Source organism: Aptenodytes patagonicus, unplaced genomic scaffold (assembly GCF_965638725.1).
Source record: "Aptenodytes patagonicus unplaced genomic scaffold, bAptPat1.pri.cur scaffold_60, whole genome shotgun sequence".
NCBI lineage: Eukaryota > Metazoa > Chordata > Aves > Sphenisciformes > Spheniscidae > Aptenodytes > Aptenodytes patagonicus.
In genome coordinates, this window is record NW_027472011.1 from 158,816 (window position 1) to 185,770 (window position 26,955).

Genomic DNA, 26,955 nt, shown 5'->3' on the forward strand with positions numbered 1-26,955 from the left:
GGGGAGGCGTGTGCTGGCACACATGGCGGTAGAGGCACGCTGACATGCGTGCACACACGCACACGGGCGCGCGGGCCACGTGCAGGCGCATGCACGCACGCAAACTTGCACGCGCGTGCACGCACGGCCACGCAACACAGACTCGCGCACGTGCACACCCCGTGCACGCGCATGCGCACACGCGTGCGTGCAGGCGCGCGCATACCCACATACGTGCCCCACGGCGGCTTTCCCACAGGTCTCTCTTTATTTCTCGGGGCTGGAAAACCGGGGAAGGCCCCCGGCAGCCTGGCCAGGCACAGCCTCCGTCCCCCACTGCCGACCCCATGCGGGTGCCGCGGCGGTGCCTAGTGTGCCGGGGTCAGGTGTGCCGCAGTGGTGCCTCGCGTGCTGGGGCCGGGGATGCTGCAGTGGTGCCTAGCGTGCCGGGGTCAGGGGTGCCGCAGTGGTGCCTCGCGTGCTGGGGCCGGGGATGCTGCAGTGGTGCCTACCGTGCCGGGGTCAGGTGTGCCGCAGTGGTGCCTCGCGTGCTGGGGATGCTGCAGTGGTGCCTACCGTGCCAGGGGCCAGGGTCAGGGGTGCCGCAGCGGTGCCTCACGTGCCGGGGCTGGGGACATGCGTGCCGTGGCAGTGCCTCACGTGCTGGGGTTGGGGTGCCGTGGCAGTTGCCTAGTGCGGTGGGGCTGCGGTGCGGCCGGGCAGGTTGCAGCGGTAGTGGAAGATCCGGAAGCAGAGGAGGCTGCCGAGCAGCGAGGGGCTGAAGGCACCCACCTTCCTGAAGCCCTGGCCCTCGTAGAGCCGCTGGGCCGCCACCTGCACCATGGAGGTGGAGAGGACCACCGCCCCGTACCCCCGCGCCTGCGCAAAGCGCAGCACCTCCCCGCAGAGCGCTTTGGAGATGCCCAGGCCCCGGTAGTCCTTGCTGACCGACATTCGCTTCAGCTCCAGGGCCACCCCTCTCTCGGACGGATCCTGCGGTGGTGCCACAGCCACCATGCCCACCACGGACCCCCCGGCCTCCGCCACCCAGAAGCAGGAGTCGGGCGCCCGCAGGTAGCTGGCGGGGATGTCACAGAGGTCGGTGCTCAGTGCCTGGCGCACGTAGGAGGTGCTGAAGGAGCGGACCAGGAGCCAAGTGGCCGCCAGCGCCAGCGCCACGGCCCCCAGCCCCAGCACCCAGTAGCCGGCAGCTGCCCGCACTGCTGCAAAGAGGACCAGCAGCCCCAGCTGCGCCCACGCCAAGCGCAGGACGTGGCGGTAGCCGGCTGGCACGTGCTCCAAGATGCCGCGGGCGAAGAGGGTCCGCACAGCGTCGTAGTCCTGGTCCCGGTACTGCCGGATGCGGTAGGATGCCATGGGCTGCCGGCACCTGCGGCACGGCACAGGGGTGTCAGGGCAGTGCCTGCCTCGGATGGGGACCCCCAGAGCATCCCCAGACCCCATCGCCGGGACGGCACAGCCGGGGAACGGGCAGGAATCGCTGTCCGAGCACGGTGCAGCCGTGTTAGCTCCCATCGGCTGGGCACCAGCCTGCGCTTTGCATTGCCCCGCCGGTGTAATTACCCTCCTCTCGCTAAAAGTCAGCATCACCAGCTTTGCCTAGGGTGGACATTCTGGGAATCCCATCCCCTCGGCCCCTTGCGGGGTTCCTGCCCTGACACCCCCCCACCTCCTCGTCTCACACCCCTCTTTCCCCTTGGGGATCCCGTGAACCCCTCCAAGCATCACCCCTCTCATCCCGTTTCTCCCTGCTTCCCCCAGGGCTGGAGCAGCAGCCGTGCTGGGGGCTGGTCCCACACGGGGGTCCCTGTGAAGGCAGGGGCGAAGCGGGCTGGGGGCTCCCGTCTTCTCCCTTGATGGGGCCTCAGAGATTCATCCCACCCGCCCCAGGCTGCAGGGAGCAGGTTCGGGCTGGGATGCCCAGGAGTGGGGAGCAGAGCCTGGGGGGGGGGGGAATGAAGGGAAGATCAGGAGGATCTGGGGATGCCTGTCGCCCCCCCGATCCCTGAACTGCCCCAGCACCCTGGCACTCACTGGCAGCAGCGTCGGCTCCCCAGGAGTCGTGGCACAACGAAACCCGGGTAGAGGCGGGCAGCTGCCTGGCTGCCCGTCCTTTGCCCCGTGGTGCCGTGGCGGGAGCAGGGCAAAGGGACATGGTGAGGGGGGGGGAGTGATGGGCACAGAAACCCCCGGGGGCTGCTTGGGACATGCAGTGGGCTTGCGCTCCTGCTTGTGAGGGGTGCTGAGCCACCCTGGGCACGGGGACCCTGAGTGGGGATGGCTCTCCCTGCCCCGGGGAAGGGACTGGGGACCCCAAGCTGCCGAAAACCCCGCAGGGGTCTGCACTGGCCTCATTACTGGGGGCTAAGGGGGAGCATGGCCTCAGCCCCCCCCCCCCCCCCGGGGTCCCGGCACCCCCCCCCCATCCTTGGCAGACTCCTGGTCCCCCCCCACCGCCTGCTGCTCCTCAAACCGGGGACCGCGGCTGCGCAGGTCCTCGGGGCAAAGTGGGGGAGTCCCTCGCCAGACCCTGGGGGGCCAGCAAGCCCCCCTGCACGGGGCGGGCCTTTGTTTCCCACAGCCCCGGCACTGCCCTGCGCCGGTGGCTCCCACTGCTGCCGCAGAAAGATGCAGGCTCCGTTCAGCCCATCGTCCTGCAACCCTCGGGGGGGTCTCACCCAGCCTGGGGGGGGGGGGGGCTCCGGTGACAGCACCGGGATGTACCCCCAGCTCGGCCCTTACCCGGGCTGATGGCGGCTCCGGGGACACGGCAAGCGCAGGCGCCGAAGGGGAAGTGCCGCCCCCGACGATGCCGAGTTGCTGCCATAAACCAAGCCCTGAGAAGGTTACGGAGTCATGCTCAGCCTCCGCCGGGTGAATGGTGGGGGGCCCACTTCTGCGTGGGGACGGGGGACCCAGGCAGTGCCTGGGTCCCCTGCCCCCACCAAATGGAGGGGATGCTCCGGCACTGGACCCCCACGGTGGGGGAAGCCTCGCCGGGGGGTGTGTGTGGGGGTGTGCGTCCATCCATCCGTCTGTCTGTGTCCAAGCACATTTAACCCCTTTGCCAGCCCCTGAGGGCTGCTGTAGCCCCCAGCTCCCTCCACCCCCAGCTCCCCTTGGGGTGGGGGGGGGCAGGCTGAGCCCCTCAGGGACCCCGTGCCAGCACAGGAAGAACGACCCAGCCCAGCGCTGCGGACAGTCCTTTATTTCTCCACCCTGTGTGGCGGCAGCGCCTGACCCGCAGGCTCCACGGAGCGGCCGTGGGGGGACACACCACACGGCCAGGGGTCTCCCTCAGGCAGCCACGTGCCCCCCCAGGGGACACAGAGGAGTCAGGGCCAGGCAGGACACAGCCTCCCCCCGGGAAATCCCTCCTGGCAGGCTGAACCCCCCGGGCAAGGTTTGGTGGGGAGCAGGGCGGCACCTCCACCTCCTGGTGGGGTGGTGGCGGTTGCCCCGGCCCCTCCTCTGCACCCCACAGACACCCCCCCCCCCCACCGCGTGTGGCACGAGGGTCCCTACCCCCCCCCGTGCTGCCTCCTCACCGGCGTGCAGCACACTCCCTGAGAAGCAACACCCGTGCGGCTCCGTGGCAAGGCACGAGCCCGGGGGGAGACCCAGCGCCCCGCGGCAGCACCGTGTCCGGCAGGCACGGTCAAGAGCAGCAGCCCATGGCACAGCCAGCGCGGCAGGGCTCTGGGCACGGGCTCCCCCCCGTGCACCTTGGCCCCACGCAGGGCTCACGCCTGGCCGTGCCGGTGCCAGGGCGCGATGCCCGCCCTCCCCGGGGCTGCAGCGGGGCTCAGGGCGCGCCGGACAGGTCGTAGCGGTAGGTGGTGATGGTGCAGTTGGCCAGGCGGCCGTAGGCGGTGGGCAGGACGTAGAGGCGGTGCCGGCGGAAGCCCAGGCGCTCGTAGAGGGCGCGAGCCTCGTGCTGCAGCATCAGCGTGTTGAGCACCACGGCCCGGCAGCCGCGCTGCCGCGCGAAGGCCAGCGCGGTGCGGCCCAGCGCGGTGGCGATGCCCAGGCCCCGGTAGTCCTTCCGCACCGACATCCTCTTCAACGCCAGCTCCCCGTCGGCGCCGCCGCCGTCGTCGGCCGGCCGCAAGCCCACCGTGCCCACCACCCTCTCGTCCGCCTCCGCCACCCAGAACTGGGCGCCGGCGCTCTCGGCGTAGGCGGCCCTGATGTCCCGCAGGTCGTCCCCGAGGCAGCGGTCAATGTAGGTGCTCCAGGCGCAGCCCAGGAGGTGCCGGGCCAGGGCCAGCAGCAGGGTGAGGGCCAGGACGGGCAGCAGCAGGGAGCGGGCGCTGGCCAGAAGCAGGCAGAAGGTGCAGCCCAGCACCAGCAGCGCCCAGGGCTGCCGCAGCACGTGCAGGCACAGCGCCGGGGCGTACTCGCTCATGCCGGTGGCGAAGACCTCGCGCACCGCCTCGTAGTCCTCGTCGCGGTATGGCCGGATCCGGTACTCCACCATGGTGCGCGCTGGGGCGGGATGGGGGCAGGGGGGGGGTCAGCTCCGGCAAGTGCCCCCCCGGTGCTGGGGCAGGCTCAGGGGTCCTGTGGAGCCCGGGGACAGCGTGGTGCCAGCGAGCACCCGCTGCCTGCGGGGCCAGGCTGGTGCGGGCAGGGAAGCGGCCGCCCCCAGCCCCCCGGACCCCCCCCCCGACTCCCCCTTGCCCCCCTCCATCCCCCCAGGGACCCTTCTATCCCCCCGGACCCCCACACCCCCCCCCCCGACTCCCCCTTGCCCCCCTCCGTCCCTCAAGGGACCCGTCCCTCCAGGGACCCTTCCCCCCCTCCCCCAGCCCCACGGACCCCCCCACCCCAGACTCCCCCTTGCCCCCCTCCGTCCCCCCAGGGCCCCTTCTCCCCCCCCCCCCCGGGAGCGACCCCGCACGCCTCCCCACAAGTCCACCCTCCTCGCACCCCGTGGGCCCCCTCAGGCCCCCCCGCGGGGGCCCTCCCAGCCCCCCCCGGACCACCCCTCCGCGGGCCCCCCGGTGCCCCCCTGCTCCCAGCACCCCCCGGACTCCCCCCCCGCTCCTCCCGCACCCCCCGGCCCCGGCCCCGCCCCCGCTCACCGCGCCCTCCGCCCGCACCCGCGCCGCCGCCAGCGCCCGCCTGACGCTGACAGGGCTCGCGGCTCATTGGCCGCCGCGCCTTCCGGGGGCACGCCCCTCCCGCCGCCACGGGCCAATCGGCGCCCAGCGAGGGGCGGCGGGGACGCCGGACCCGCGGAGGGGACGGGGTGACGCCCGCGGGCGGGGCAGCTGGTCACGTGGCTTGGACCGAAGAAGGGAGGGCGCGCGCGGCCGGGGCGGAGCCGAGGGGCGGAGCCAGGGCGCGGGAGGCGGGACCTCCGTCTGCGGAGGCGCCGTTGACTTTCAGGGCGAGGGCGGGGCGAGGGGTGGGCGGGTCCTCCTGAGGGGCGGGGCTTGCTGGAAGCCCCGGGCTGGGGCGGGATCGGGCCCCGTCCCCGTCCCCGTCCCCTCGTGGCGGGCCGGAGCGGGCCCCGTCCCCGCGGCAGAGGCCCGGTCGGCGGCAGGCGCAGGGGCGGCAGGCGCGGGAACGGCACAGCCAACTTTACTGGGAGGCGTCCCGCACAGCGGCGACGCGGGGAGCACCCGCTCCGGATCCGGCCCCCCCGCGGGCCCCCGCGCCTTCCCGGCCCCGCCGCCGGCTCCGAGCCCCCGGCCCCCGCGCCGAGCCCGCGGCCCCGGGCCGTCGTGTCGTCTCCCGTTCCCCCCCCCCCCGTCCCCGGTCCCCGGTCACGGCGCGCGGCGGTGGGCGCGCAGGCGGCGCAGGCGCTGGCGCCGCAGCCGCAGCGGCAGGTCGGGGGGCGGGCGGGCCCCCCCCCCGGGCAGCCGCCCCCGCAGGCGCTGCCGCCGCTCCCGGGCCAGGCGGAAGCTGCAGGGGGTGGGCACGTTCTCGTAGGAGACGCGGCAGGGCTGCGTGGCCGCCTGGTAGCCCTCGGCCCGCGCCGTCACCTCGTACTCCCCCGGGTTCAGCAGCCGCCAGTAGTCCCCGTCGAAGGCTGCGACAGCGGGGCGGGGGTCAGGTGGGGCGTTGGTGCTGCCACACGCCTGTCACCATCCCCAGCCCCGTCCTCATCCCCATCCACATCCCCAGTCCTTTTCCTGTCCCCATCCCATCCCCATCTCCATCCCCAATCCCACGCCTGTCCCCGTCCCGTCCCCATTCTCATCCCATTTCCATTCCCATCCCACCCCATCCCCATCCCATTCCTGTCCCTGTCCCCATCTCCATTCCCATCCCCAGTCCTTTTCCTGTCCCCATCCCATCCCCATTCCCAACCTCATCCCATCCCATCCCCATCCCATTCCTGTCCCTGTCCCCATCTCCATTCCCATCCCCAGTCCTTTTCCTGTCCCCATCCCATCCCCATTCCCAACCTCATCCCATTCCCATCCCCTCCCTGCCCCATCCCCATCTCTATTTCCATCTCCATCCCCTCCCCAATCCCATTCCTGTCCCCACCCCACCCCTATTCCCAACCTCATCCCATCCCCATCCCCATTCCCTCCCAGTCCCCTTCCCCATTTCCATCTCCATCCGCTCCCCAATCCCCTCCCCATCCCCAAATCCCATCCCATCCCCATCCCATCGTACCCGTCCGGACGTCGTGGTTGATGCCGTCCACAGAGATGATGGCGTTGGCGATGCCCTGCTCCGTGTCCCTGTCCCGAACCACCCCCTTAATCCCGCGGTGCACCTGGGGACCGCGGGCCGGAGCGGGTGTCAGTGGGGCGGGCGTGCAGGTGGCACATACGTGCGCACACCCACGCACGTGCACACACAAACACGTATGTGCACACCCACGCATGCCACCTTCAGCGCTGTTTGTGCCCAGACCCCGGTGCGGGGCACGGCGCCACGGCACACGCGGCAGGCAGCGCACACCCACGGCACAGGCGTGCTACGGGCGGCACTGGCACACCAGGCACATGCGCCCTGCACCCACGAACCCTCACAGGGAGCGCGCACACCCCGCGCATGCGGACCTGCCACACGCGGTGTGCATGACCACGGGCGCCCTGCGGGCTGCACACACGTGGAGGCGCACGTCCACACTGCGTGTGGCACACGCCTGCCCTGGGCACGGGGGCACACGCCCCTCCCGCGCGGAGCGCACACGTGCTGCAGGTCGCACATGTGCCTCGCACGCCGAGCCCGCGCTCCGTGCCCGTGGAGGTGCCCGTGGGGGGCACGGGGACACGTGGAGCTTCGGGGGTGTTTGGGGACCCCCAAGCCGTGACCTGCTGCCATCTGCTCAGCCCCTGCCGAAAGCCCGACCCTTCAATGCCCACGCTCCCCGTGGGACCCCACAGCGTGTCCCCCCACCCAGGACCGCGGGGCCACCTGGGGGGTCCCCGTCCCCGACCTGCTCCATGTAGAGCAGCAGGGACTCCCGGTTGTTCTCCCACTCGGCCGGCAGCTCAGAGGCATGCGGGAACTTGTCGCAGGAGAGCTCCACCGTGATCTCGAAGCAGTTGGTGTGCAGGTAGCTGAAGTCGTTCATGCCTGTGCAGGATGGGGAGGGGCGGTGTCGGGGGGGGGTGGTCCCTGGCTGCCCACCCGCCCTGCCCCAGCCCCCCACTCACTGCCGGGCACCGTGTGCCAGTTGGCCCCGTTGATGATGTTGCCGAAGCGGGTGAAGTCGTCGTAGTGGCAGAGGCGCCGCTCCTCGCTGGCCATGGCCAGGTTGGAGGTGGCGTAGACGGTGGCCAGCCAGCGGAAGACCCCGTCGTCGGCGGTGGGGGTCAGCTCCTGCGCCTTCCAGTAGGTGCGGGTCATGTCGAAGGGGTAGGTGACCACCAGCTCCCCCCCATGCAGGTTGGCGCTCAGCACGAAGGGGTACCGCTGCATCCAGTCAATCACCGCCCGCGTCTCGGGGGCCACCTGGGGGGACCCCGTATCAGAGGGGGCCGTGGCGGGTCCCAGCGGTGAACCCCCCGCCGGGCCGGAGGAAAGGATCCCGTCGCCCCCTCCTTAGGGTGCATGGCTGAGACCCCGTGGGTCTGTCCCCGGCGCAGCCCCCCCACGGGCGGGCATCACCCAGGCGCGCTGGGGCAGGAGGAGGGGTGGGTTTCGGGATGCCCACGGGGCCGGGCTCACCGTGGCGTTGGCAAAGGTGTAGTACTCGGGGATGGGGATGTAGTGGTTGGGGAACTCGTGTGGCACCAGGTCGTTGTCCTCAGCGTCCCACAGCGCTGTGTTGAGGTCGGCAAAGTTGTGGTTGAGGTCGATGCCCTCGTAGGTCCAGCGGCCCATGGCCCAGCCCGACAGCTCCGAGCCCTGCCGGGGGATGGGGTCATCGGGGACCGGCGCCAAGACAGCCCCGCTGTGGGTCGGTGTTCAGCACCCCGGGGCCGGGCGGCCCAACCCTACCAGCTTGTAGGCAGTCTCGTAGCCGTCGGGGTTCATGGAGGGCAGGAGGTGGATGCGGGTCTCGGTGACCAGCTGCACCACGCGGGGGTTGCCCAGCCGAAACTCCCGGCACAGGTACTCCATCAGGTTGAGCAGCAGCTCCCGGCCCAACACCTCATTGCCGTGCATCCCTGCCACGTAGCGGAACTCCGGCTCGCCTGCCGGGCACAGCGCACAGTGACAGCGGGCGCCCTGGCCGCCCCGGTCCTCTATGCTCCATGTCAGCCTGGGCATCCCCGGCCACCCCGTCCCCATCCTGTATCAGCCTGGGTGTCCCTGGCCACCCCAGCTGTCACCGCCTGTCCCAGAGCCACAGGGCACCTACCCACTTCGTGCTGCCCGGGGTTGTCGGAGATCTCCATGACGTACATCTTGAGGCCCAGGTAGCTCTTCCCGATGCTGTAGACGCGGGTGATGTCGGGGCACTCGTCGTTCACCCGCTTCATCAGCTGGGGAGGCCACAGTGCTCTGGGTCAGGGTCCGGGGGCACCCTGGGGGTGCGGAGACCCCCTGCCCCATGCCAGGGCTGCCCCCAGGGGTGCAGAGACCCCCATTGCCCCACACTGGGGTGTCCCCAGGGGTGCAGAGACCCCCTTCCCCATGCCGGGGCTGCAGGGAGGGCACCTTTCTCATCTCCTTGTAGTTGTGATGGCGGAAATCCAGCTTGTCGGTGGGCAGGGGCTGGCTGTGCCAGGAGTAGATGTTGTTCGGGTCTGTGAGGAGCCGGACAGGCAGAGAGGGGACGAGGGGGGACACGGTCAGAGATCCCGGGACGCGGGAACAGCCCAGACCCCAACCCCGGGGACAGCCCCGGCAGAGCGTGCCCGTCCTGGGCGCTCGCGGGTGGGGGCGAGGGGTGGCGGGCAGCAGGCAGCGGGCACCCACCTGGCAGCGGGCAGCCCAGGACCTCTGCCCGCAGGCAGATGGTGCCGTTCTGGAACCAGGTCTGGGGGTTGATGCGGAGGTAGCGTGCCACCACCGGCGAGGGCAGCAGGTTGAGCACTGGTGTCTCGGGGTCCTTGTTCCCAGGGAAGACCTGGGGAGGGGGGCGGGGGAGGGATGGATGCAGCCCTTTGTGGGTCCCTGTGCTGGGGGGGGGAGGGGGGGGACCCAGCCGGGGGTCGCGGGGATGGGGGGACTGCAGCAGAGCCGCCTGCCGGGGCCCAAAGGGTTACAGGCACCGCAGCCGCCTCCAGGCCTGGCCTCCCCTGGCCCCCCTCCAGCCCCTAATGAGGAGCAGACACACGGCTGGGGGGGGGGGGGGGGGCGCGCTGAGCCCGGCACTGCCAAGGAACCAAAGCCCCAACCGTGACACAAGGCCTGGGGTGCCTGTGCTGCTCTGCCCCCCAAACCCACCACCCCAGCACCCAGAGGGGAGGGTCCCCAGCACGGTCCCCAGGAATGAGCACAGGGACCCCCAAACCTGCCCCTGGCACAGGGACCCCCAAAGCCGCCCTCGACACAGCCCTGGCACAGGGATGCCCAAAACTGCTCTTGGCACAGTCCTGGCACAGGGACCCCCAAAGCCGCCCCCGACACAGCCCTGACACAGGGATCCCCAAAACTGCTCTTGGCACAGGGACCCACAAACCCGCCCCGGCACAGCGCTGGCACAGGGACCCCGAGCGCTGGTACCTGGTCTGGCCGTGGGAGCAGCGTGGCCGGCTCTGGCAGCCCCCACGTCTCACGCCTCCCTGCACACACGCGTGCACACCCCGGGGTGCTTGCGCACCCCCTCCGTCCTCACACACACGTGTGACCCTGCGTGCGCAGCACTCACATGCGCGCCCGAGCACCAGGCTGCCGTGTTCGCCTTCGGGCACAGCCAGCCGTGCCACACAGCGCCGCGCACACCTGCGCGTGCCCCCACCACGCTCACGCGCATGCACCGGGGGGGGCCTGGCAGGCGGCCGGGGCGGCAGCCGGGGACAAGCAGCCTTTGTGCCTGGTGCCCGGGGGGGAAGTGCTGGAGGATGCTCACGGGTGGGGAGGCCAAAGGCAACAGAGCCGGGTCCCAGCCCAGCGCCAGCCGGCACGGTTAACCCCCCTCCCATGGCTAACCACCCTGGCACGGATAACGCTCCGTACCCTCACTCTGCTCGGGGAGCCGGGCGGGCTGGGGGTGCCAGGGGGGGTCCCCGCTCCCACCACCCCTGCCCAGGGCTGCTCCCCGTGGGCACCTACCGCCTCCTTGGTGCCGTTGCGGCATGGCTGCCACGTGTGCGTGTCGTTGCTGACCTGGACTTTGTAGGACGTCACCCAGTCGTACCTGTGTGGGGGAGAGGTCAGCAGGGTCCTGGCCCCCTGCCCGGCCCCTTGGCACTGGCCCTGCCCTTTGCCTTACGTCCAGATGGAGTTGAGCCCCTGCGTGATGATGCCGGTGAAGTTGGTGAGCCCGCGGGTATCCACCTCCAGCCACTGCTCCGTGTTCTCCTGCCCTGCGCACCAGCCGCCGTCGTAGAAGTCCCCATCGTAGAGCCCTGACTGCGGGGGAGGGCGCGCAGGGCCGTGAGGGGGACGCAGGGCCCTGACTGGGGCACGTCCCCACCACCCGTGCACCCCCGGTCCCCATGGTCCCGCGAGGAGATGTGCCCACGCGGCAGTGGCACAGCAGCCGGCACCAGGACAGCGCTCTGAGCTGCACGGCACCACTTGGCTGGGGGACCAAGTCCTGGGTTTAATGGGACCCTCCGAGGGGCCGTGGCTGAGCCCCCGCCCCGTCCAACGAGCAGATGAACCCGGCACTGCTGGCAGGCCTGGCTCCCACCGGCCACGGCGAGGCTGGGGGGGGGGGTCCATGCTCGAGAGCCCCTGTGACATGTGTGCCATGCACACGCCACGCACATGCCATGCACACGCCATGCGTACAGTGCACACGCCATGCACACACCATGCATACAGTGCACACACACCATGCACACGCCATGCAAACATGACACACACACCATGGCACGTGCCATGCGCACACTGTGCATGCTGCACATGCCACACACACGCCACGCACACGCGCATCCTACCTGGATGTTGAGGCGCCCGCGGTGGGCACCCAGGCCGTAGTGCTTGTCACTGGAGGCTCGGAGCTGGGAGTCCAGCACCCGCAGGGACTCCAGCCCCAGGGGGGGGCACTCTGGGGGCAGAGCAGAGGGGGCCGGGCTTGCTCAGAGACCCCTGTGCATGGCTGCCCCCACGCAGGGGTCCCTCCCCCAGGGCTGCCCCCACCCTATGCGCCTCTCCGTGTGCCTAGGGGCAATGCCAGGCAGGTCCTGTGCCGTGCCATGCCGTGCCGTGCTGCAGGACGTGTGCCCGCCTGGTGAGGCACGGCAGCCCTGCCTGCACCGGCTCCCTGACCACCGCCGCCCACCCTGGCCCCGCTCCCAGGCTCTGCAGGGCCAGACAAGAACGCGCGGGCGAGACCCCAAGCTCCAGCCCCCAGCGCAGGAATGCAGCCGGGCCCCACAGCCGTGGCCACGACCGCAGCCATGAACGCAGCCAGGGCAAACCCTGCTCCGTGTCATGCAAACCCCACTCTGCGTCATGCAAACAACCCCGCTCCCCGTCACGCAGAGGGGCAGGGAGGCCAGCAGAGGTGTGGGGGGGGAGCCCTGCCAGCATCCCCCATCCCCACTGCAGGATGGGTGTGCGTCCGCACACGCGTGTATGCCCGCAGGGAGTGTTTCTGTGCCATCACACGCAGGGCGCATGCACAGGATGACGGCTGTGCGTGTGCAGGGTGTGCACGTGTGACAGCGCAGGAGCCACGCGTGTGTGATGGCATGTCCCTGGCCAGGGCGGTGGCTGTGCCCCCCCCCCAGCGCAGGGGAAGGGCTGGGGCCGTTCCCCACATGCGTGGGCGCACGTGCTGAGGCGTGCGGGTGTGTACCCCAGCGCCGAGCACCCAGCTCGTGTGCATGGTGCGGAGGTGTGTGCATGGTGCGGAGGCGTGTGCACACGCGTGTGTGCCTGTGCAGCCCCGCAGGCCCCTCTGCCCCATCCCCTGGTGCTAAGGGTACGTACGAGGGTCCTGCAGAGCAGCCGCGTCCTTGGCCGGAGCCTTTGGCTTCTTCTTCACCACTTTCTTCTTCACGACTTTAACCCGCACCAGCTTCTTCTTGGGCGCCGGGACTGGAGACGGGCAAAGGGACCCCCAAGGCGGTGGGGTCCGGGGCCACCCATGCAGCACCCCGGGGCAGAAGCGTGCTTGCCCTCGGGGACCCACGCACACTTGCACCCCATCACCCACCCCCCCACCCCCCCGCACACAGCCCCCAGCGCTCACAGGGACACCCCGGGGCACCCCCCCCCCCCCCCCCACAGGCTGCAAGCACAGCCCCAGAGGTGTGCACGGCCCCCAGTGCACGCGTGTGCGTGCACACACATGCACACATCTGCACATGGACACATGCCACACAAACACACAAACGCAAGTCACGCGCACGCAGAAACAGCACAAATGCAGACACACACACACACACACAGAGTGCACACTCACATGCGCCGATGCACAGATATACACACAAACCACACACATGTCCATACTCGCATGCACACGCACCGCTGTGCACGCACACTTTAAGCCACTCCCCTCCACACGCACACATCCCTGTGCACACAGCCACGCACACACACTGGTGCACACACATCCCTGCACACATCCTTGCACACACACACACACACACACTTGTGCACAAACATTCCTGCACACATCCCTGCGCACACACACTTGTGCACAAGCATTCCTGCACACATCCTTGCACACACACACACACACTTGTGCACAAACATCCCTACACACATCCCTGCGCACGCGCGCACACACACACATTGTGCACGCACATCCCTGCACACACACACACACTTGTGCACACACGTCCCTGCACACATCCCTGCACACACACACATTGTGCATGCACATCCCTGCACACACACACACACACACACACTTGTGCACACACGTCCCTGCACACGGAGCCGTGCACACGGGTGTGTTCACACGCACTCACAGCTCATGCAACCCCCAGTTCCCCCCCCCCCCCGCAGCCCCCCGCGGCTCCTACCTTTGGCCCCGGGGCCCCCCTCCTTCGGCCGCCCGTGCTCGGGGGGGCCGGGGCTGGAGGGGGCTGCGCTGCCCGGGCCCCCCCCCGCCGCCGCGCCTTTCGGGGGGGTGGCCGTGGTGCTTTTTGAGGTGCTCGCCTCGGTGCCCTTCGGGGGGGTCGCCCCGGTGCCTTTGGGGGGCCCCGTCGCGGTGCCTTTGGGGGGGCCCGTTGTGGTGGCCTTCGGGGGTGTCGCTGCCGTGCCTCTCGGGGGGGCCGCCCCGGTGCCTTTGGGGGGTGTCGTCGCGGTGCCTTTGGGAGGGCCCGCCGTGGTTGGGGGGGGCCTCGGTGCCGTGCCTCTCGGGGGGGCCGCCCCGGTGCCTTTGGGGGGTCCCGTCGCGGTGTCTGCCGGGGCAGCCCCCGCCGTGCCCCCGGGGGTGCCCATCTCCGTGGCGCCGGGGCGGCCGGGCTCGGCGGGGGCGGCCGCCAGCCCCCGGGGGCGGGGGGGGCTCCCGGGGGGCGCCGCCCGGGCGGGGGGCGGCGGGGGGGCCAGCAGCAGCAGCAGCAGCAGCATCGGGGCGAGGGGCAGCCTCAGCATGGCCGCGGCGGAGCGGAGCGGAGCGGCCCCCGGCCCTGCCTGCCCCGTCGCTGCCTGCCCCGTCGCTGCCTGCCCGGCCCTCCCCCGCCGCTCTCGCCGCCCCTCCCCGCCCCCCCCCCCCCCCCCCCCCCCGCGCCCCCCGCCCGCTCCCGCCTGGCCGGGACCCCCGGGGCGGGGGGGGAGGTGTGGGAACCGGGCGCTCGGGGCCGTGGCGGAGCCGGGCCGGTCACGCACGCTCCCACCCCCGCGGCCCCGCGTGGGCTCCCACCCCCGCGGCCCCTCTTCCCTCCCGCTGAGCCCGTCGCTGCCCCCCCAACGGGCAAAGTGCCTCTGCCCGCACCTCTGCCCGCACCTCTGCCCGCACCGCTCCGCCGGGCTGGGCAGGGCGGCAGGGCAGGGCAGGGGTCCCGCCGGGCTGCCCGGGGGTCTGCGGAGGTGTTGGGTAAAACTGTCCCCACCCCCCGTGTGACCAGCTGCTCCGAGAGCCCCCTTGAACAGGGGGCACCGGGTCAAGCCTGCTCATCCTGCGGCCCTTGCACCGTGTCCCCACCGTGTCCCTGCAGTGGCCCCGCCACCCTTGCACTGTGTCCCCACTGTCCCCAGCACCATTCAGTGTCCCCACTGTCCCCAGCACCATGTTCCCACTGTTCTTGCACCATGTCGCCACTGTCCCCAGCACCCTGCAGTGTCCCTGCTGTCCTGGCACAGCCGACGGCTGACCCTGCTCCTGGAGCTGAAGGGGAGCAGCTGCTTGGCACCCCAGGACCAATCCTACCGCCAGTCCCCGGCATCGCTGTGCAGGGGAGAGGGCTGCTGGGAGCCGGCAGGATGAGGCCCCGGAGGGATGGATCCTGCTGGGTTGTGGCCGCTCGCTGGCCCCAGTCCCACGGGAAACCCACAGTGCAGCAATGTGCCGGGGTGCTGGGCTGCGGCCGGGCAGCTGTGGGGCGGCCAGGCACGGGGCTGGTGGGTGCCCACCGTCCCCCGGCGCTGCCACCTGGCCCCAGCACAGCCCATGCCTCTGCCGGGGAATGCTCCCCGGCTCTGCGGGGCTGTTCCCGGAGCAGTGCCTGCACATGGGATTTCGCTGCCGCCCTTGCAGGAACGCCTGAGCTGATTACACAGCAGTTCTGGGAGCAAAACCCTCCCAGGCTGGGATCAGCTGCTTGGCGTGTCCCCCCCAGACCCCTCCCGCTCCCCCCTGGGCCGTCCTGGGGTGGCTGCGGCTGCACCCCGTGCCAAGGGGGTGCACTGGATGCCCTGTGGGCCCTGTGCCGTGGTCCCCTGGCGCCCAGCTGCTCCCGGCCCCGGCTGCCCCCTGCCAGGAGACCCCGAGCGCTTCCTGGCTGAACCCGGCCATGCTCACCGCCAGCGCGGCTGGAGGCAGCCGGAGCAGCTCAGCCCTTTCTGACAGTGAGGGCAGGGAGGGCTGTGGGGGGCTCTGCCATCCCCGCCTTGCCGCAGCTGTCAGTGCCGCCGGCCGAGCCCGGGGACCCGGGAGGCCCCGTGAGCCGCCTGCGCGGAGCAGAGCCTGCCCGGGCTTCGCAGCCAAGTCCCGGTGCAGAGCAGGCGCCGAGCAGCGAGGATCCAGCCCAGGGCCCCAACCCTGCCAGGCAGCGGGGATGCCCTGCCCGGTGCTCTGCCTGGGAGGGACCCCAGGGAAGGTGGTGCCCGCAGTGCCCAGCGCCCCAGGGTATCCCCAGTGGGACCGCGGGAGCGGGGCACTGGGCACGGGCACTGCCGAACGGCTGTGCCAGCACCGTGGCAGGTGTGAGTGGGCCCTGCCCCTGCCCCAGGTCACCTCCCTGCCGTGCCTCCCCTGGCAGCTCCATCTGAAGCCTGCGGTGAGGTTTGGGGTGTGCACGGTGCCAGAGCTGCTGGCCGGGCAGCACTGGACTCGCTTCCCCACGCTACCCGGAGAGCCCGGACGGCACAGGCAGTGCCAGGCTCAGCGCTGCCTGGGCTGCCATTGTGGGGAAGGAGCGAAGCACTGCAAGGACGGAGGCGCAGGCAGGGGCCGGCAGCCCGGTGGGGTGCCCAGGGTGGGAGGTGGGGGTCTGGGTCAGGGTTCCCACAGGCCACCGTCCCACCGAGGGGGAAGATCTCTGGGTCCTGCCTCTCCGCCCACCCTGAGCGGGATCCTCCAAAAAGCCATGACACTGCTGCTCGCGCTGCCGCCAGCCTCCCATGAGCTCATTTTCCACCCCAAAAGGAGTTTCCCAGCCTGACTTTTACTTCTTTTATTGGGATTTTCTACAGCCTCCAGCCGCAGGGCTGGGCCGAGGGGGTGGGAGGGAGCGGGCTGGGCTTGGGCCACTGGCACCCTTTGGTGGCAGCTCTGCATTCACCTGGCTCGTGCCCAGCTGGAGTGGGCAGGTGAGCCAAGCTGGCAGCTCGGGGCGCTAGCCCCATCCCCATCTCCGTTCCTGTCCCCATCCTTATCCCCTCTGCCAGGTCCCTGCGGGGCTGTCCCAGAGCCCGCCACAGCCTGTGGCACTTGCAGCCAGCCCAGGATCCCCGGATCCCTGCGCCCAGGGACCATGGAGGCAGCGCAGGACTCGGGGTGGTGCAGGAGGCTGTGTGGCCACCCAGCTGCAGCATGGCTGCGCGTTCCTCCCAGCTGAAAGCAGCCACCCTGGGATGGACCAGCACCAAGCGAGGCTGTGCTTGGCTGAGGGGGGAGTGGGACGGGGTTCTCCAGCCTTGCAACACCCAGGGATGCTCCTGTGGGATGGGGTCCTCCGGCCCTGTATCACCCAGGGATGCTCCTGTGGGATGGGGTCCTCCGGCCCTGTATCACCCAGGGATGCTCCTGTGGGATGGGGTCCTCCATCCCAGCAGTGCCTGGGGATGTTCCTTCCCCATCACTGGCCGAGAGCAGTGGACGGCTGGGGCTGGCGCTGGTGCTGGCGTGGGGCCCAGACATCTGGCATGCAGGATGATGCTTTGTTTCATGCCCATCTCTGGAGGCTGGATGGTGGGAAGGGTTTTGCTATGAGCTGAGGCATCTTCCACATCCTGCTGAGGGCTCTGGAAAAGGTCCAGGAGGGGAGGCCGCCCTCGCTGGCGTGACTCAGCCCCCATGTGATGGGACTTTCTAGGTTTGCTGAAGACCTGGCACCTCTCCGCACCCTCCCGGCCGGGGTGCTGGGCACAGCGCCTGGCTCCGGGGCAGGAGAGGCCAGCTGGGCTGGCCCCACTCCTGGTTCCCCGGGGCCAAGGCACACAGCTCGGCAGGCTCCGGCGCTCCGATTCAGCTCCGCTCAGCACTTCCAGGGATGTTATGAATTTCCCCATGCAGCTTGGCTCGGAGTCAAGCCGGCCGCGTCCGCACTGCCGGCAGCTGCCAGCTCCTGCTGCAGGAGATGCCTTAAAGGCGCCGTAGCCTGTCTGGGCAGGGGTACTGCTGGATGGCTGCCGCACCCCCCCGCCCCAGCACCCTGCAGCTGGAGCGGGGGCAGCAGTGGGGCCAAACCCACCAGCTTGGTGTTGGAGCTGATGGCACCACTGGTGCCGGTGCTCCTGGGAAAGTCTGCTGCTCTCCATAGGTGTGGAGAAGCCCCCCCGGGATCCCTAGTGCCGGGGTGTCCCAACAGGGGGGTTCTCCCTTGGGGTGGAATGGCTGAGCCCCGTGTTCCCATGCTGGGTCCCACAGCGCCCTGCCCCCGGGGATGCCGGTGCCCTGCACCCGGTGCTGGTGCTGCCGCCTGCCTGGCTCGCTGCCCCAAGCTGCCCTGGCACGGGAACTGCGGGCTGCAGCCGACGTCACGGCTGCCAGCCAAGGCAAATGCCGGGCTGGCCGCCGGGCTTATGCCCAAACAGCCCGGCAGTGCCACATCCACCCGGTGGTGCCTGGGCGGGTGGCTAAGCGCGCGGGTGCATGGACCAGGTGAGGAGTCCCAGGGCTGGGCGAGGGGTCCCCGGGCCAGCCTGGCCCCATCTTTCCTCGTCCCTGTCCTGTGAGCGCCGCATCCCACAGTGGGGGGACATGGGCTCTGTGGGCGGGCAGCATGGGACAGAGCCCTTCTGCGTCCCCCGTGCTGGCAGGGATGGAGGCAGTGGCTGTGGGGAAGGGGGGGGTGTCACTGTGGTCTGGGGAGGGACGAGGGACTCCGAGGTGCTTTGCAAGGGCTTCTCCGGCTGCTCGGGGCTGTCCCCGGCCACTGCTGCCCTGCACCAAGTGCCAGAGCCCTCTGCCCATGGCTGCTTTGCAGAACCTCGGCACCGGGGCAAGAGGGGCTGGCAGCCATCCTGGGTCTAGCCCCGGGTCCTGCCACAGCCCCACGGCCCCAGGGAGGCCGGGCTCCAGGGCTGTCCACTCCCCAGGGACAGCGTCACCCCAGAAGCCCCGGTTATGACATTGCCCTCCCTGCTGCCCTAGCCAGGACCTGGCTGGGGGGACGCCGCCAGCCACAGGATTGGCCCTGGGACCCTGGTAGGAGCAGAGCTGCACGTGTATCAGTCTGAGCAGTGGCTGGTGGTGCCGGGGGGGGGGTCTCAGGTGCTGGACACCCTCTGGGAGCATCCCTGGAGGGCTTCCCAGCTGCAGCGCGGGCACTGCTCCACGGCTTGGTGTCTCTGCAGGATGGACGTGGCTCCCCGGGCTGCGCAGGGACAATGGACCTGCATGGCAAGAACCAGCGGCTCCTGGAGGCAGTGGCCTGCGTTGTCCTGGCCTGCTGCCTCTGCCAGGCAAACCTCTTCTTCTTCTACTTGCTCCTGCCCCTCATCTTCCTCTTCGAAGAGTCCATCGGAGGATGAGGATGGCCCCAGATCTTGCTCGTGCTGCTCAATAAGGAGCCCTGCCCTTGCCAGCGCAGTGCCTTTGCTGGGCATGGGTGGAAGGGTGGATGTAGGCACCCGGCCCTGGCAGCAGCTCCATGCCCCCTCTGCTCCTCCCTGCAGCCCTTCCTGCTCCCCTGCCCGCGGCGCCAGTCCCCTCGCCCTGCAGTGCAGCACCGATGGCAGGGAACAGGTCCATCCCAGCCCTGCACGCTCCCAGCAGCAGCCCCTGCCCAAAACAGGCACCCTGCCCGAAGGCGAAAGGGAGGAGCTGGCCCCTCTGGGCAGGCCGTGCTGACCCCAGGGACAGGGTGGGGTGCTCTGCCACCAGCACAGTGGGGGGGTCCTGTGGAGGCCCCATGGCCAGGTTCAGCTCCCAGGGCTTTGTGTTGGATGGAGGCAGCATCCCGCTGTCACCTGCCCACCACCTCCCACCCATGTCCATCCAGGACCCTGGTCCTGGGACAGCCCGGGGACCCGGGACCATCCCCTCCACCTCTGCAGTGCCGGGGCAGCAGCCGGGGACGGGACCTGGTGCTGATGGGGTCCTGCCTGGGGATGGTCTGAGCGGGGCCGGCTCCAGAATCGGTTCGTCCAACCCCCCTGGGCTCTGCATGGCCCCATCCTGCTCCCCATGGGCAGCTGCAGTGGGCGATCCCCACAAAAGCGGCTGTTGCATGCGGCTGGTGGGGGTCCATGAGGGGAGAGTCAGGGGAGCGGCAGGGTCCTGCCCAGGGACCTGTTGGAGGGGCCAGGCAGCCCCCCAGGCGCAGGGGGGTAGCCCCCTGCCCAGCCTCTGCCCCTCACAGCCCTGGCGGTGCCGCAGGAGAGGGCACGAGGCCCTGAGTGCTCTGCTCTGTGCAGGCTCTGCTCTGGACCCCTGGGACCCCGTGACAGGAGGGTCCCAAAAAGGGAGCCCAAGGGACCAGTGGCAGGAGCAGGGGACATCCACGTGGCCTTGGTCATGTGCACCCTCTGGGCATGCACAGCCACTGGCCCCAGACAGATGCACACCCCATCCCAGACACGTGCACCCCTGGACATGCACATCTCAGGACATGCATAGACATGCACGTCCCGGCCATGCACAGCCAATGGACATGCACACTGGGTGCACAGGGATGTGCACACACGGTCCAGGACATGCACAACTGTTGGGGACACACACTTGGTGGCCCAAACACTCCCACCCGTTGGACATCCACAGCTGGTGGACATGGACGCGCTCACCCATGGGCCACCCACAACCCTGGGACATGGATGGACACCAGCGGACACGCACAGCCAGCGCACAGGGATGTGAGGGATGTGCACACCCCTCGTGCGATGCTTTGAGCTTTACTGACGGTGTTGCTGCTGGAGGAGCCGGGGCCACAGTGGTGCGGCAGTGCACAGGCGGTGGTGGCTGGGGGTCTCGAGAGCGCTGGCTTTGCAGATCCCCGGTGCTGGGGTCAGCTCAGCGGCGGCGGCTGCGTGTCCCATGCTGGCATCGGCGCCTCCCATACCAGTGATGTCGGCTCCACAGTGCATGGGGCCACCAGTCCCCGCATCCCCGGGGCTGGCGGGGAGCCCTCTCCTGTGATGGGCTCAGGCACCGGGGGCCGGGGCAGGGCTGGGGGGCGAGTGGGCAGGGGCTGGCAGCGCCTGGAAAGCTGGAGGCGATGGTGTGGGGTGACATGCGGGGGCTTTAATGACAGGCGTGTCCCTGGGAGCCTGGCGGACCACGGTGGGGGTGGGTGACGACGGCGCCCATGGGTGTCCCCGGGGTGCAGCTGTGGCCAGGCTCACGGGACCCTCCTGCAGTAGTAGATGGTCCTGGCTATGACACCTGGGGGAGAAGCGATGATGAGCGGCTGCGCCCGTCGCCGCACCCAGCCCCGGCTGTGGGGACCGAGAGCTGGGACCCCTCGGCCATGGGGCCAGCCGGCACCACCGCTACCGCCACCAACATAGGCACCGGCACCTCTGCCCAGTGCCACCTCCTCCTGCCAAGCCGCCTGCACTGCCAGCCGGCCCGGGGGCTCCTCTTGCGTCTCCTCTGCCGGGGCGGTGACAAGCGGACCCGCCGGCACATGGTGGTGGTGACGCGGGGCCGGTGGTGACGCTGGGCGGCCACCCTCCTCCTGCGGGCTGGGGCCGGCCCGTAGCCATGGCGCCTGTGTGCAGCCGGGCGGCACCGTGGGGACATTGTGATGCCGCTGGTGATGCTGGCCCTGTAACGCGCCTCTGTCACAAAGGGCCTCGCCCCGGCACCCCTATAAAAACCCATCTCCATGTCCCAGCCCATCTCCATGTCCCAACCCATCTTCTCGTCCCCAGCCCATCTCCATGTCCCAGCCCATCTTCATGTCCCAGTCCACCTCCACGTCCCCAGCCCATCTCCATGCCTCCCGGGCACTAGAATCAGAGAATCGTAGAAGCATTACGGTTGGAAAAGACCTCTAAGACCATCGAGTCCCACCATCGACCCAACACCACCATGCCCACTACACCATGGCCCTAAGCGCCTCATCTACACGTCTTTTAAATACCTCCAGGGGTGGGGACTCAACCACTTCCCTGGGCAGCCTCTTCCAATGTTTAACCACTCTTCCAGTAAAGACATTTTTCCTCACGTCCATTCCAAACCTCCCCTGGCGCAACTTGAGGCCCTTTCCTCTCGTCCTACCGCTTGTTACTTGGGAGAAGAGACCGACCCCCACCTCGCTACAACCTCCTTGCAGGTGGTTGTAGAGAGCGATGAGGTCTCCCCTCAGCCTCCTTTTCTCCAGGCTGAACAACCCCAGTTCCCTCAGCCGCTCCTCAGAAGACTTCTTCTCCAGACCCCTCACCAGCCTCGTTGCCCTTCTCTGGACACGCTCCAGCACCTCGACGTCCTTCTTGGAGTGAGGGGCCCAAAACTGAACACAGCGTTCGAGGTGCGGCCTCACCAGGGCCGAGTACAGGGGCACGATCGCTTCCCTACTCCTGCTGGCCACACTGTTTCTGATACAGGCCAGGATGCCATTGGCCTTCTTGGCCGCCTGGGCACACTGCCGGCTCATGTTCAGCCGGCTGTCGACCAGCACCCCCAGGTCCTTTTCCGCCGGGCAGCTTTCCAGCCACTCTTCCCCAAGCCTGTAGCGCTGCATGGGGTTGTTGTGGCCGAAGTGCAGGCCCCGGCACTTGGCCTTGTTGAACCGCATACAATTGGCCTCGGCCCATCGATCCAGCCTGTCCAGGTCCCTCTGCAGAGCCTTCCTACCCTCGAGCAGATCAACGCTCCCGCCCAACCTGGTGTCATCAGCAAACTGACTGAGGGTGCACTCAATCCCCTCATCCAGATCATCGATAAAGATATTAAACAAGACCGGCCCCAAAACTGAGCCCTGGGGAACACCGCTCGTGACTGGCCGCCAACTGGATTGAACTCCATTCACCACAACTCTCTGGGCCCGGCCGTCCAGCCAGTTTTTGACCCAGCGCAGAGTACACCTGTCTAAGCCGTGAGCCGCCAGCTTCTCTAGGAGAATGCTGTGGGAGACGGTGTCAAAGGCCTTACTGAAGTCCAGGTAGAGCACATCCACAGCCTTTCCCTCATCCACTAGGCGGGTCACCTGGTCATAGAAGGAGATCAGGTTGGTCAAGCAGGACCTGCCTCTCATGAATCCGTGCTGGCTAGGCCGGATCCCCTGGTTGTCCCGCTCATGCCTTGTGAGCGCCCCCAAGATGAACCGCTCCATCATCTTCCCCGGCACCGAGGTCAGGCTGACAGGCCTGTAGTTCCCCGGATCCTCCTTCCGGCCCTTCTTGTAGATGGGCGTCACATTGGCAAGCCTCCAGTCGCCCGGGACCTCCCCCGTTAACCAGGACTGCTGATGAATGATGGAGAGCGGCTTGGCAAGCTCCTCCGCCAGCTCCCTCAGCACTCTCGGGTGGATCCCATCCGGCCCCATAGACTTGTGAGCGTCCAGGTGGTGTAGCAGGTCATTGACTGCTTCCTCTTGGATTACGGGGGGTTCATCCTGCTCGCTGTCCCTGTCTTCCAGCTCGGGGGGCCGAGTACCCTGAGGATAACTGGTCTGCCTGTTAAAGACTGAGGCAAAGAAGGCATTGAGGACCTCAGCCTTCTCCTCATCCTCGGTGACAATGTTCCCCCCCGCATCCAGTAAGGGATGGAGATTCTCCTTGGCTCTCTTCTTGTCATTAATATATTTGTAAAAGCTTTTTTTGTTGTCTTTAACGACAGCGGCCAGATTGCGTTCTAGCTGGGCTTTTGCCTTTCTCATTTCTTCTCTGCACGACCTAACGAGATCCCTGTACTCTTCTTGAGTCGCCTGCCCCTTCTTCCACAAGCGGTAAACTCTCCTTTTTTTCCTGAGTCCCAGCAAGACCTCCCCGTTCAGCCAGGCCGGTTGTCTTCCCCGCCCGTTCTTCTTACCGCGTACAGGGACAGCCTGCTCCTGCGCCTTTAAGGCTTCCTTCTTGAAGAGCGTCCAGCCTTCCTGGACCCCTTTGCCCTTCAGGACCGTCTCCCAAAATTAAATTGCTTATTAACCTCGGACAAAACCGAAACAATATTCCCGAGAAGTACCAAGAGCACTATCTTAACTACCCAAGGATGTTCAAGATACTGAAAAGTGACTGTGATGGAGGAGGAAACACCATAGAAGAAGGTAGCGGCGCTGCCATGCTGTACCTCCTCCATAAAAAACCTCTCAGAGGAAGAACTGTAATTGCTAATTGTCCCCACGCAGTGGTACCCGAAGGACAGGAATGGCTTCAGTACAAAGCTCAAATACCAGGTTAAGCTCAAGGCCGGTGCTTTAATAACAAACCTCCCGGGCAAAACATCACTAATCACCGCAGGCCACAGCAAACTGCAAAACCCAACACTAATCTTTAACGTGTACAGCCAAGAAAAGGGCATGGCGCAGATCACACAAACCAATATCGAGAACAGATGAATCAATGTTGTGACCCGCAACTGCTAACGGGTATAAATTCCTTAATGCGCTCTGGTTAATCTGTCGTTATCTCAAACCCTTCGGGCCCCACGTTGGGCGCCAAAAAGGACTGTCGCGGTTCAACCTCAGCCGGCAACTGAGCCCCACGCAGCTGCTCGCTGGGTGGGATGGGGGAGAGAATGGGAGGAGTAAAAGAGAGAAAACTCGTGGGTTGAGATAAGAACAGTTTAAGAGTTGAAATAAAATAAAAGAGTAACAATAACAACAACAATGATAAGAAAAGAATATACAAAGCAAGCGATGCACGATGCAGTTGCTCACCACCCGCCGACCGATGCCCAGCCAGTCCCTGAGCAGCGGCCCCCCCGGCCAGCTTCCCCCAGTTTAGGTACTGAGCATGATGTCCCATGGTATGGAATGTCCCTCTGGCCGGTTTGGGTCAGCTATCCTGGCCGTGCCCCCTCCCAGCTTCTTGCACACCTCCAGCCTGCTCAGTCGGCAGAGCACGGGAAGCTGAAAAGCCCTTGCCTAGTGTAAGCACTGCTCCGCAAGAACTACAACATCGCTGTGTTGTCAACATTGTTCTGGTCCTAAATCCAAAACACAGCTCTGTACCAGCTACTGGGAAGAAAATTAAAAATATACCAGCCAAAACCGGGACAGATGCGCCCGAAGGAGGCTGTGACCCCGTGGGAAGCCCGCGCTGGAGCAGGCTCCTGGCAGGACTTGTGGCCCTGTGGAGAGGAGCCCGCACTGGAGCAGGTTTGCTGGCGGGACTTGTGACCCCGTGGGGGACCCACGCTGGAGCAGTCAGTTCCGGAAGGACTGTGCCCCGTGGTGAGGACCCACGCTGGAGCAGACGCCCGTGGGAGGGACCCCACGCTGGAGCAGGGCAAGAGCGTGAGGAGGACGGAGCGGCAGAGACAATGTGCGATGAACTGGCCGCAAGCCCCATTCCCCGTCCCCCTGCGCCGCTCGGGCGGAGGAGGTGGAGAATTTGGGAGGGAAGTTGAGCCTGGGGAGAAGGGAGGGGTGGGGGGAAGGGGTTTATAGATTTGTTCTTATCTCTCATTATCCTACTTCCTTGTTAATTGGCAATAAATTTATTTAATTTCCCCGACTCGAGCCTGTTTTGCCCGTGATGGTACTTGCGGAGTGATCTCCCTGCCCTGACCTCCACCCACGAGCCTTTTGTCGTGTTTTCTCCCCCTTGAGGAGGGCAGTGACGGAGCGGCTGGGTGGGCACCAGCGCCCAGCCAAGCTCAACCCACCCCAGTGTCACCGCCGGCTGCACCGGAGCCATCGGCATCATCCTCCGGTCACGGCGGTGCACATCGTCCCCCACCACCGGCTCCCCGCTGCCCTCCACGCCCTCCCTGCCCCCTGCCCGGTGGGGGCAGCAGACCCCGGTTGGGAGCGTGGCTGGGAGCGGCCCCTGCCCGGCACAGAGCCCTGTGTGTGCCTGGGCTGCGTGTCCGGGGCTCCTTTCCGGGCTCCACCCTGGGGGTCCATCGCAGGGGTCCATCGCGGGGACCCCTGTGGGGACAGCCCATCCCCAGGTGCGCGGGACGTGGGCAGGGGCATGGGCAGGGCTCGGCTCAGCCCCCCGTCCCCGAGCCCCCAGCCCCAGCGCTGACGGCCCTTGTGCAGCCCATGGGGCCACTGGTCCCGCATCCCCGGGGCTGGTGGGGAGCCCTCTCCTGTGACGGGCTCAGGCACCGGGGGCCAGGGCAGGGCTGGGGGGCGAGTGGGCAGGGGCTGGCAGCGCCTGGAAAGCTGGAGGCGATGGTGTGGGGTGACATGCGGGGGCTTTAATGACAGGCGTGTCCCTGGGAGCCTGGCGGACCACGGTGGGGGTGGGTGACGACGGCGCCCATGGGTGTCCCCGGGGTGCAGCTGTGGCCAGGCTCACGGGACCCTCCTGCAGTAGTAGATGGTCCTGGCTATGACACCTGGGGGAGAAGCGATGATGAGCGGCTGCGCCCGTCGCCGCACCCAGCCCCGGCTGTGGGGACCGAGAGCTGGGACCCCTCGGCCATGGGGCCAGCCGGCACCACCGCTACCGCCACCAACATAGGCACCGGCACCTCTGCCCAGTGCCACCTCCTCCTGCCAAGCCGCCTGCACTGCCAGCCGGCCCGGGGGCTCCTCTTGCGTCTCCTCTGCCGGGGCGGTGACAAGCGGACCCGCCGGCACATGGTGGTGGTGACGCGGGGCCGGTGGTGACGCTGGGCGGCCACCCTCCTCCTGCGGGCTGGGGCCGGCCCGTAGCCATGGCGCCTGTGTGCAGCCGGGCGGCACCGTGGGGACATTGTGATGCCGCTGGTGATGCTGGCCCTGTAACGCGCCTCTGTCACAAAGGGCCTCGCCCCGGCACCCCTATAAAAACCCATCTCCATGTCCCAGCCCATCTCCATGTCCCAACCCATCTTCTCGTCCCCAGCCCATCTCCATGTCCCAGCCCATCTTCATGTCCCAGTCCACCTCCACGTCCCCAGCCCATCTCCATGCCTCCCGGGCACTAGAATCAGAGAATCGTAGAAGCATTACGGTTGGAAAAGACCTCTAAGACCATCGAGTCCCACCATCGACCCAACACCACCATGCCCACTACACCATGGCCCTAAGCGCCTCATCTACACGTCTTTTAAATACCTCCAGGGGTGGGGACTCAACCACTTCCCTGGGCAGCCTCTTCCAATGTTTAACCACTCTTCCAGTAAAGACATTTTTCCTCACGTCCATTCCAAACCTCCCCTGGCGCAACTTGAGGCCCTTTCCTCTCGTCCTACCGCTTGTTACTTGGGAGAAGAGACCGACCCCCACCTCGCTACAACCTCCTTGCAGGTGGTTGTAGAGAGCGATGAGGTCTCCCCTCAGCCTCCTTTTCTCCAGGCTAAACAACCCCAGTTCCCTCAGCCGCTCCTCAGAAGACTTCTTCTCCAGACCCCTCACCAGCCTCGTTGCCCTTCTCTGGACACGCTCCAGCACCTCGACGTCCTTCTTGGAGTGAGGGGCCCAAAACTGAACACAGCGTTCGAGGTGCGGCCTCACCAGGGCCGAGTACAGGGGCACGATCGCTTCCCTACTCCTGCTGGCCACACTGTTTCTGATACAGGCCAGGATGCCATTGGCCTTCTTGGCC

At 67.9% G+C, this 26,955-nt stretch overlaps 3 protein-coding genes across 4 annotated transcripts; all 3 read right to left on the reverse strand.

The window, feature by feature from the left end:
- Positions 1 to 225: 225 nt before the first annotated feature.
- LOC143173305 (putative N-acetyltransferase family 8 member 5) lies at positions 226 to 2,830 on the reverse strand. Of its 2 annotated transcripts, none has more exons than XM_076363508.1 (2): positions 2,743 to 2,830; positions 226 to 1,369 (listed from the first exon to the last, which is right to left on the reverse strand). In XM_076363508.1, exon 2 carries the CDS (start codon positions 1,354 to 1,356, stop codon positions 670 to 672), a length of 687 nt encoding a protein of 228 aa, XP_076219623.1. In that variant the 5' UTR covers positions 1,357 to 1,369; positions 2,743 to 2,830; the 3' UTR covers positions 226 to 669. The 2 variants fall into 2 exon arrangements, with proteins under 2 accessions (XP_076219623.1, XP_076219621.1); XM_076363506.1 differs by lacking the exon at positions 2,743 to 2,830 and adding an exon at positions 2,035 to 2,329.
- Positions 2,831 to 3,546: 716 nt separating this feature from the next.
- LOC143173309 (putative N-acetyltransferase camello) lies at positions 3,547 to 5,154 on the reverse strand. The gene is made up of 2 exons (XM_076363512.1): positions 5,088 to 5,154; positions 3,547 to 4,488 (listed from the first exon to the last, which is right to left on the reverse strand). Exons 1-2 carry the CDS (start codon positions 5,152 to 5,154, stop codon positions 3,806 to 3,808), a joined length of 750 nt encoding a protein of 249 aa, XP_076219627.1. The 3' UTR covers positions 3,547 to 3,805.
- A 620-nt stretch (positions 5,155 to 5,774) lies between these two features.
- Positions 5,775 to 14,082, reverse strand: CPXM1 (carboxypeptidase X, M14 family member 1). The gene is made up of 14 exons (XM_076363513.1): positions 13,509 to 14,082; positions 12,469 to 12,576; positions 11,472 to 11,581; positions 10,799 to 10,938; positions 10,639 to 10,723; positions 9,340 to 9,490; positions 9,079 to 9,167; positions 8,780 to 8,903; positions 8,416 to 8,612; positions 8,143 to 8,322; positions 7,629 to 7,926; positions 7,409 to 7,548; positions 6,637 to 6,739; positions 5,775 to 6,040 (listed from the first exon to the last, which is right to left on the reverse strand). The coding sequence occupies exons 1-14, from the start codon at positions 14,080 to 14,082 to the stop codon at positions 5,775 to 5,777; spliced, it is 2,565 nt and encodes an 854-aa protein (XP_076219628.1).
- Between the last annotated feature and the right edge of the window lie 12,873 nt (positions 14,083 to 26,955).

What these genes read in the sequence shown, in the direction of transcription:
- LOC143173309 (XM_076363512.1), bottom strand. Translation starts at nt 5,154, where the DNA reads ATGAGCCGCGAGCCCTGTCAGCGTCAGGCGGGCGCTGGCGGCGGCGCG. An exon ending in GGGTGCGGGCGGAGGGCGCG is followed by an intron (nt 4,489 to 5,087) that starts GTGAGCGGGGGC and finishes ATCCCGCCCCAG; the next exon opens with CGCGCACCATGGTGGAGTAC.
- CPXM1 (XM_076363513.1), bottom strand. Translation starts at nt 14,082, where the DNA reads ATGCTGAGGCTGCCCCTCGCCCCGATGCTGCTGCTGCTGCTGCTGCTG. An exon ending in GCAACGGCACCAAGGAGGCG is followed by an intron (nt 9,491 to 10,638) that starts GTAGGTGCCCAC and finishes CCCCCTCCCCAG; the next exon opens with GTCTTCCCTGGGAACAAGGA. An exon ending in ACTACAAGGAGATGAGAAAG is followed by an intron (nt 8,904 to 9,078) that starts GTGCCCTCCCTG and finishes TGGCCTCCCCAG; the next exon opens with CTGATGAAGCGGGTGAACGA.
- LOC143173305 (XM_076363508.1), bottom strand. Translation starts at nt 1,356, where the DNA reads ATGGCATCCTACCGCATCCGGCAGTACCGGGACCAGGACTACGACGCT.